Here is a 10,203-nt window from a genome sequence, read left to right on the forward strand (position 1 = left end):
TGTTGATCCAGTGACTTCCATCCACAGGGAACACCAAGACTTTCCCTCCATTTACCAACAATGTAGAGCATAGCAGCACTGCAAGTGCCAGCAAGCTTGGATGGCACATCTCTGAAAGAGATTCTGACAGAGATGTCAAGATGTTAAATATCTCCTTCTGTTTAGTAAGGGCCTTGAGTTTAAGGGTTTCTATGAACCTAAAAACAAAGAAAAATAATTAAAAAAATTCCTTCCTGCATACACACTGGAAGATATTGGCAGTGATGTAGTGACTCCAGATCAAGAAATGACAATGGATTTCTGCAACTTGCAATGATGACAACCAAAACGTAAGTTATGAATGTTTAAGAACACATTAGATGCTATCTAGTGATTCTTATTAAACATAAGAATGACAGTTAAATCCAAGAGGCCAATTTATTTTCCTGATTAGAAGTCGGGATGTATTTCACACCCTGGAGGACGGGGCTGTGGCCCCCCCACACTCCCTAGCAGATCGTTACATGGAGAAACCTTTGGAATACAAGCGCGCTGATCCACACAGGTATGCACACGGGTGTTCACTGCTCGTAGACCCAAATTACACCTTTCTTGGCTGCTACTTCGAAGCACATCTGTCCTGCGTGCTGCACAACAACATTGAATATTTAGTATTTACTGCTGTTTACACTTAGCTAGATTAATGCGATGGTGTTGTGTTTAGTATGTTGCTTTGTTTTTGGTTTTTTTTTCTTTTTTTTTTGCTTGTTTTCTATTCTTCTCTCAACAGGTGATCCAGGAGATTTTAATTTTTTTTCTCCCCCCCTTTCTCACTGTCCCTCTCCCCTTTTGTTTTTCCTTTCCTTCCTCTTTCTCTCTCCCTTTCCTATCTCTCACTCATGTCTGTCCCGTCGGTAACATCTGAAAATAAAATATAATAAATAATAAAAACAAAGATCGACCAAATGGACCAATACGGCAATGCCACGATGATCCATTTGGAAAAGTAAATCCATTGGGCATCCTTGTTGGTCTTCAGACAACAATTCTGATGGCTAAAGAACCAAATGGGACAGGCGAGAAAAAAAAAAGAAAAGAAAAAAAGAAGACGGGATGTATTTAAAAAGCTAACTTCTGAGCCTTGTAATTTCACTTTGGGAATGTGGCATTGTAAAATACTTTGGTATTTTATAATGTACATCATTAGTGATCTAGATTACTAATCTGAGTAAATAATATAACTCAGTCATTTCAGTTTATGTTTGACAGCAAAGGTTGCCATATAGCTAAAACCACCCTTGTTCACACCACCACCAGTCTTTCTACAAAAGATTTCCAGTTGTTTTTCACTAAGCTGAGGCACCCCACTTTAATACTTGCATAGCTTCCAGATTTTCTGCAGCTCACTGGTTAAACTGCAGTGTGAAAATTCCTGCCTCTAAATCTCAGGAGGTTTAAAAGCAGGCAACAAAGCTGTTTTTTGTTCCCTGTTTCACAGCTGCCAGCATTAGTGGGTATGAAATTATAAAGCAATTATAAAGCAACAATTATAAATATTGTAAAAGCTGCCATTGTTTAATGTTAAATGGTAAATGGACTGTATTTGTATAGTGCTTTACTTGGTCTCTAAGGACCCCAAAGCACTTTACACTACATCCAGTCATCCACCCATTCACCCACACATTCACACACTGGTGATGGCAGCTACATTGTAGCCACAGCTGCCCTTGGGCGCACTGACAGAGGCGAGGCTGCCGGACACTGGCGCCACCCGGCCCTCTGACCACCACCAGTCAAAAGACCTTTTGTGCTTGCAAGACTTAACATTTTTTCCTTAGTTCCGAATTTAAAATAATCAAAACAAAACTGTATAAGAAAAATCTTTCTGTTTTGCATCAAAAAAGTAACTCCATGTTCTCTCTGTATTTAATTTGAGAAAGTCTGAACTTGTGTGACCTTTGAAGCTTCCTTCTTTTTTTCAAAAGAAAACAATTTTCCAAGCTGAAATGTATCCGATTCCAAAACAATTCATTCTTTTTCTTGCTTTTGTTCCTTGTGATCAGAACAAACTATGACTGTGAAGGAGGATAGTTTATATAGTGAGATTCCTCCATGCAATCATAAAGCTCAGCCTTGCTATTGTTGAGAGGAGACATCTGGGAAATATTCTGTTCCTCTGTGAGAATCCATATGCTACTACTTAGCTGGTCGGTCATGCATATTTCAGAACAGAACTCGCAGCGTAACTACACAAAGAAATGCTCTAAAACAGCATTAAAGGTATTTGGGGTTTACATTAAAATGCCATTTTATCTTCTAAAACTTTTGCTGATCTTGGGTTTTTTATCTAAATAAGTACTTACCTAGAGCGTCCCTGTAAAAAGATCTCACGTTTCAACCAGAGCCTGTTGTTTGTGTGTCCAGCCTGCTTCACCGGTCTCTGAGTGAATGACTGCCGTCGGGCTCTGACGAGCAAAACACCTCTGACCGCATTGGCTCTAAGGTAGCAGGAGTAAGGTTCAGAGCCTTTTGTAGTTTTCAGCAGCAAGGTTGGTTGTATAAGGGAAAACTGGATCAAATGTCGTGAACTCTGATCTATAGACGTAGTAGATAATACTGTTGCTACAGGTTACTATAGACAAAGACAAGTGTATCTGAAATGAATGAATGGTTTTGGGTGAAGACATTTGAGGATAAAATGGAAGTAATTGAAAAATTGAAGGCAACATAGAAATAAAATGTTGTAATTGAGTGTGATGTAAGTAGAAGGTTATTGGCGTGCATTAATCAAACAGTGTGTTCAAATAGTGAGTTCATCTACATGAACTTCATTACCTCGCCCTCTGACTTAAAAAAGTGAACGTGTTGTTTCACAAGACAAATAAATTGCACATTAAAACAAATAGCAGGCCATGAGCTAATGATCAGGAAAAAAAACATTAACAAGAAAAAATTCCCAAGTAAAGCTGCAATAGAGTTCGAAAGAGTTAATGCAAGTCTTCTAAAGATACATTATACTGTAGGTGTGTCCTATTAATTGATTAATTAATTAAATGATTCACATGATTCTACTGGATGTCCTCACACGGTAGATTAATTGCATTCAGAGACAACAATTAATGATAAAAAGGAATCTACATTTCTGTTTATTAAAAAAACAAATTGAGCAGCGCCGCTTGATATTAACTGACATGACTGAGTGAAGTCAAAGAAACCAAAGACGGTGAATAAACTAAATGACATTAAAGTTTGTAAGTAAAGATTTAAATCGGGGAGAGAAATATCATGGCACCAGTAAACTCAGTCTAGACAATAATGAAGGCAGAAATAAACTGACAGAAAGGAAGTGAAAATGCAGAAAGCAAAAAAGAAATTGTCCTTCAAAATAAAGCAGGAAGTAAACTAAAAAAGGGAAACACCAAGACACAGACTAAGGTGAAAATAAGAGGCGCACAAAGTTTAACATTAATTAACTATGAGTCAACCCAAAAGCCATGATGGTATAATATTCCTCTCTGCCTTAGAGCCCTAAAATAATTGTCCAAAACCATTAACCACAGTGATCAGCTATACTGATGATATTTCTATCAGTATATTTCATTGTCATGGGTTCATTAGTCTATAATAATCATCCACATAGAATGTGGCACTTCCTCTTATTATGTATCTCAAGTAGTGTCTGAAATGTATATATTTATTCTGCTTTATTTGGATAAATATTTGTAAACATCTTTTTCCTAATTTTCTTCTTCTTCAGCCGCCACATCCAGAACTCCATCCAGCAGCCGGACTCCCACTGTGACTCCGTCCCTGCCAAGGCGCTCGGACACCGTCCAACCTCTGCCCTCTCCCAGCAGCACTCTACAGAGACAGCATCTTGACAGACCCCAACCTCACCACACCCAGGTCTCTCCCTCCTCTCATGCAGACGGGAGCTGCTACACAGAGCTGTACCCTGGTCCTCAGAGCTATGTGGAGAGGCTGCAGGCAGAAGAGGGGTCAGCGGGGGTCGACCCACTGAGGGCCGAGGATGGGAATGTGTACTTTTCGCCTGTGGTGGAGACGGTCTCCTGTTTCAAACCCAGCAGGTACCAGTCACCACTGATGGGAAAAGAGAATAAGCCTCTAGAAGTGGGCGTCCTGCGGAGGGTGAAGGAGCTTCTGGTGGAGGTCGATCCCAGGACAATGGCCAAACACATCACCAAGGCTGACTGCATGGTACTGTTTATAGCTGCTCTAATCAATATTTGTAAAGTAATAGGGATTTTTTTTAAGGATGGACTGCAGCTCTGCAGAAAGGTTTAGGGATTTCTTTATTTTAGTCTGAATGCAGTGGCAACTATGCAGAAGGAAAACTAGGGCTAGCCATGCGTTAGTGATAACAGGTAAACTATGGGGTATTTGTTTGAATGCAAATTCTAAACCATTTCTAAATCAAGGTGTTATTGATGTGTGAAAACATGCAGATGTTTCAGGAGATTTTAAAGTGTATTTTCCTGCTCATCCTGTTTCCGCTAACTGAAATCTAATGCAGCAGTTCTTACATCTGTGTGTGTTCCTAGGTGGCCAGAATTCTGGAGGTCACGCCAGAGGTGCAAAGAATGATGGGCGTTACCTCCGGGATGGAGCTGCTCACGCTGCCACATGGACAACAGTTAAGACTAGACCTGCTGGAGAGGTGAATACTGTTCAACCAGTTCAGCTGTTCATTAGCGTGATAGAACGGTGTATATCTGACATGAGCCTTATTAGACTTTTGTCCACCAAGTTGGTTTTTAGTTATCGGCAAAGTTATCTACTAGCAAATGTTTTTACAAACTGGAACCATAAACTATAATGCTGCTAATTAAGTTAGTAGACTAGACTAGAGAGACCAACCTGGCTTTGTTACCAGGCTTTAAGACTTTCTGCTGTTAAGTGGGGCATTTATACACAGGAGTGTCACAACAGCAATGACATGGTGTGTTATTCCTAATTTATTCATAGTAATTTATAATTCTTTCCATCTTTTTTTTTAGCCTTCTTTTAACTGCGTGATTTATTTAGTCATATGTCTGCTTTCCCTTTCAATGTTGTCTTCCTATTCCTGCTGTTGGAAGTCTTGTTCTGACTTTAAGGACCTCTTTAAGCAAAGTGTGATCACTGTGTGGGCTGACATGACCTGATATAACATAACATTCCTGCAGGTTTCAAGCCATGTCGATTATGTTGGCTGTGCACGTGTTGGGCTGCACGGGGACGACTGAAGAACGAGCCTGCCTGCTTCACAAAATCATCCAAATCGCTGCTGAGCTCAAGAGCACAATGGGCAATATGTTTGGCTTCGCTGCAGTCATGAGAGCCTTGGAGCTTCCGCAGGTAAACATGCACTGCACGGAGCTTTGGTTATTTGTGTTCATGGAGATAGGGGAGGCACGCAGGAAACAGCCGGAAGAGCAAGGAATGTGTAACAAAGGTTGCCCGGGGTAAAGTTAAACGAGGGTATAGGTAAGAGATTAACAAATGTTCACTTAATGGCACAGCGTAGTACAATAAACATGAGGCTGTAACCCCTTGCCTACTGTGTATACTGCTATAAGGGGCGACTCGTTACAAGACGAGTTGGCAGTTCGTCTTGTAACCGAAAGGTTGCCGGTTCAATTCAATTCAATTCAATTTTATTTATATAGCGCCAAATCACAACAACAGTCGCCTCAAGGCGCTTCATAGATACAGAGAAAAACCCAACAATCATATGACCCCCTAGAGCAAGCACTTTGGCAACAATGGGAAGGAAAAACTCCCTTTTAACAGGAAGAAACCTCCGGCAGAACCAGGCTCAGGGAGGGGCGGGGCCATCTGCTGCGACCGGTTGGGGTGAGAGAAGGAAGACAGGATAAAAGACACGCTGTGGAAGAGAGACAGAGGTTAATAACAGATATGATTCAATGCAGAGAGGTCTGTTAATACATAGTGAGTGAGAAAGGTGACTGGAAAGGAAAAACTCAATGCATCATGGGAATCCCCGGCAGCCTACGTCTATTGCAGCGTAACTAAGGGAGGATTCAGGGTCACCTGGTCCAGCCCTAACTATATGCTTTAGCAAAAAGGAAAGTTTGAAGCCTAATCTTGAAAGCAGAGCTAGTGTCTGTCTCCCGAATCCAAACTGGAAGCTGGTTCCACAGAAGAGGGGCCTGAAAACTGAAGGCTCTGCCTCCCATTCTACTTGTAAATACTCCAGGAACAACAAGTAGGCCTGCAGAGCGAGAGCGAAGTGCTCTAATAGGGTGATATGGTACTACAAGGTCATTAAGATAAGATGGGGCCTGATTATTTAAGACCTTGTATGTGAGGAGCAGGATTTTGAATTCAATTCTGGATTTAACAGGAAGCCAATGAAGGGAAGCCAAAACAGGAGAAATATGCTCTCTCTTTCTAGTCCCTGTCAGGACTCTTGCTGCAGCATTTTGGATCAGCTGAAGGCTTTTCAGCGAGTTTTTTGGACATCCTGATAATAATGAATTACAGTCGTCCAGCCTGGAAGTAATAAATGCATGAACTAGTTTTTCAGCGTCACTCTGAGACAGGATATTTCTAACTTTAGAGATGTTGCGCAAATGGAAGAACGCAGTCTTACATATTTGTTTAATATGTGACAGTCCGAGCCCCGGCCCTTGGGCAAGACACTCCACCTACCGCCTACTGGTGATGGCCAGAGGGGCCGATGGCGCGATATGGCAGCCTCACTTCTGTCAGTCTGACCCAGGGCAGCTGTGGCTACAACTGTAGCTTGCCACCACCAGTGTGTGAATGTGAGAGTGAATGAATAGTGGAATTGTACAGCACTTTGAGGGCCCCGAAAAGTGCTATATAAATGCAATCCATTATTATTATTATTATTATTATTATTATTTTTATTATTATTATTACTGTGACTCAGCTTTAGTGAAGATGCTTAATTTCAGGAATAGCTGAGAGGCCCTCTGATATTTAATGTTATCGCTTACATGATTTAGCCTTCGGCCTTCTTTTGGGTTTCCCTGCCTCAAGGTGTCAGGCTGTAAAACGTCACAATTCTGATATCAGGATGCTTTATCACATCCTCAAACAAAAGGTGCAATGTCATTTATTGATAACTTATTAACCTTTCAGTGATTTTATTAACTCAAATGCAGAAAAGTTTCTTCATTTTATATTTTTTCTTAGTTATTATTAATATATATTTTTAACTTGGCCTGTCTTTTCTGGCAAAGTTTCTGTATATATTCAAAACTGTCTTTACATAAAAAAAGTCATTGCTTCTGAATATTTTTAGGAATCATATACATCTCAACTATATTTTCAGACTGAAAAAAATAAAGACAGGGACAATTTCTATTATAAGATTAGCTGTCAAACAATTGTGGGTTCAGCTGTGCAGGTAATACAAATAGTAAGACAAATTGAATAAAACAAATATATACAAAACAAGAGGAAGGCACAAAAGCAATAGTGTTGTTCTTCGGTCTTTCAGGTGTCCCGTCTGCAGGAGACTTGGATGGCGTTACGGCAGCGGCACACAGAAGGTGCCATTCTCTATGAAAAAACTCTCAGGCCATTTATGAAGAGCCTGAACGATGGAAGAGGTAGAGCGTCTCCTGAACTCGACACCACATGATAAAAGCATGGAGAAACAATTCCTGCTCATATCTTGGTGCTACACCATTGTTTCCACAACAAACATGATCTCTGTATCTGTCTTTCAACTCTCCAGAAAGCTGTCCGCTGTCCAACACCACTTTCCCCCACGTCCTCCCTCTTCTGACTCTGATGGAGAAGAATGCAGTGGTGGGTGAGGAGGGGACAGAACTGTGGGAAACGGTGGAAGTCGGGGTGGAAGTGGTCATGTTCCACCTTGGGGCGGCGAGAACCATTGCCCAGCTAGGGGGCATCTACCGCTCTAATGCTGAGAGCAAATTACAAGGTGAGAGAGCTTTGACGAAACAAAATGCAGTATGTCTGCTTTATAACATTAGCAAATGAAATACAAACCTTTAGAAAATTTAAACACGAAAGACCACAGGTCTTGGGACCTGCTGTATTTACTCTCCACACAGTTGCCATTCCACTGCAGGAACTCGGATCGCATGTTAGGTGCTGCAGCTTCTTGCTGTTCTTCATGTTGTTTCTAATGTGCTTTCACTTTTTTCCCTTTCTTTTTTTTAATACTGCTTTCCTCAAGTTTTAGCAGAAAAGTAGCCTAGCATTTCTTAGCAGCCACTTAAGCGTTGGTAGCCTAGAGCATGTTTTTTTTTTTTCTCAATCTGGAAAAAGGCCAACACACTGGTTCCAACCAGGTGGCAACCTGCAATAAAATATAATAAAGTGAGATTGAGGCATGCATGAAATGCATGCAAGTCAAACTACATTTGAAACCTTTTATTGAAGAGACTGGTACATGCTGCAGCATTAAATAATCTGATTATAAAAAATCATTAGGAAAAGTGCTATAATTTCCTAAATCCCATTCTAAGGTCATTCTTGATCTGATGGTTTATTTTAAGTTGAAGTTTATATTATTATTAATCAGTAATAAATAGCTTCACGCCTGGTAGGCCAAATGAACAACCCAAGGCTGTATAGTGAACTGCAAGAACTTCCTCTTTCACTTCTCCTGCAAATAAACTCTTCTTTTCTTCTTCTGCTCCTGATGGGGTCTCCATCCATCTCACCCTATGCCCATCATCCTCTGCTGTCACGCCAACTCTCTGCATGCCAAATCTTTTGTGTGGTCTTCTTCTCTTCCTCCTGCCTGGCAGCTCAACCTTCAGCATCCTTTGTCCATTACATCCACTATCCCTCCTCTACATGTCCAAATCATCTCAGTCTTGCCTCTCTAAGAAACCGCTCAACCCGGTCACTTCCAATGTCTTTGTCTTGTCTTTTTGTCAGGGGCACCGCCTCTAAACCATGCATCATAGCAGGTCTCACTTCCATGTAATAAAACTTCTCTTTGCTCTGGCTTCTGTCACACATCACCCCTCATGCCCATCCACACTCCCTCCACCCTGGCTTCACTCTCTTCTTCACCTTTCTTGTGCACTTTATGTCTATTCTGATAGTTGACCTCCGATATTTAAACTCTACCTTCATTACCTCTGCTCCTTGCAGCTTCCCTGTCCATCCCTCTTATTCACACACATATATTCTGTTCTTGTTCATGTTTGAGACAGGTCCAGTTACAGGGACCTCTGTGGTAGAAATGGTAGTCTCTGGTTCCTTTCTACACTCCTGTGCTGCTAATAATGTTAAACTGATGTGATGTTGCAGGTTTCCGGGAGCAGGCCGAAGTCCTGGAGCTTTTCCTGACTGATTTCCAGATGCGGCTGCTGTGGGGGAGCCGGGGGGCCGAGGAGCAACAGGCTCTGCGATACTCTAAGTTTGACCAGGTGCTCACCGCCCTGTCCAACAAGCTGGAGCCACCCATCAGACGACACTGACCCCAGCACTGTTTTTAGAGGCCTTGTTTATGAGCTCATGCCTACATACATGGACAATTACTGTGTTGGACACTGAGAAGCTCCACCACTGAAAGCTCATTAAAAGGGAAAGCGCTGTGATCTTTCAAACAAGGAGGCTTCTTAAGCGTGTAGACACCAGAACGAAGCAGTGCACCCACTTAGTTCAAATCTGTCACATGTAGCAGACCGGGATACTTGAAGAGTGAGACTGAAATTTTATAAATGCTTACCTTCCCATACCAGCACTTTTCCAGTTTCTTTTGAAGCTAAACTGATGTAACTCAAGGTTGAGGAACTTTGTCTGAAAGCTTCAGCAGAATGACGACAGTTTGTGAAAGAAACCACTAAATGCTTTGATGGAGTCTCCAGAGGGTGTTTTTATTTTTGACTGAGGACTTGCACTCCTTCAACAACGTCAGAGATCAACATTGTCCTGTGTTAGTTTACCTAACAAAGGACTGCATGTACTCCACAGTGGCACAGGGCGACATGATTTGGAAGTGTAAATATTTGGTGCCCTTTAGGTTACCGAGGCTGTGCCTCAGTCTGATAGGCTCATGTTTGTAAATATTTTAATCTCCCTAAAGGCTGGACCTTAGCTAAATCCACAAACATATGTCACATTGTAGAATGTAATAACAGAATAACTGTACATCTGTATTTCAGTTTTTGTTTAGTTTTTTGTATCTTTTCAGTAATTAGGATTTTATGATTTGAAGAGATTATTAAATGTAACCTGGGGTCA

At 41.3% G+C, this 10,203-nt stretch overlaps 1 protein-coding gene across 2 annotated transcripts in view; it reads left to right on the top strand.

The window, feature by feature from the left end:
- The window catches only part of sh2d3cb (SH2 domain containing 3Cb), a 57,835-nt gene extending 47,632 nt beyond the window's left edge, over window positions 1-10,203 (top strand). For both annotated transcript variants that reach the window (XM_005730586.1, XM_005730587.1), the window contains 6 exons: window positions 3,737-4,197; window positions 4,542-4,657; window positions 5,166-5,337; window positions 7,472-7,583; window positions 7,712-7,921; window positions 9,268-10,203. In XM_005730586.1, coding sequence (XP_005730643.1) covers window positions 3,737-4,197; window positions 4,542-4,657; window positions 5,166-5,337; window positions 7,472-7,583; window positions 7,712-7,921; window positions 9,268-9,437 — 1,241 coding nt within the window. In that variant the 3' untranslated portion in view covers window positions 9,438-10,203. The remainder of the gene's footprint in view (window positions 1-3,736; window positions 4,198-4,541; window positions 4,658-5,165; window positions 5,338-7,471; window positions 7,584-7,711; window positions 7,922-9,267) is intronic.

This window comes from Pundamilia nyererei, unplaced genomic scaffold (genome assembly GCF_000239375.1).
Source record: "Pundamilia nyererei isolate P.nyererei 1_Seehausen unplaced genomic scaffold, PunNye1.0 scaffold00038, whole genome shotgun sequence".
Lineage (NCBI taxonomy): Eukaryota > Metazoa > Chordata > Actinopteri > Cichliformes > Cichlidae > Pundamilia > Pundamilia nyererei.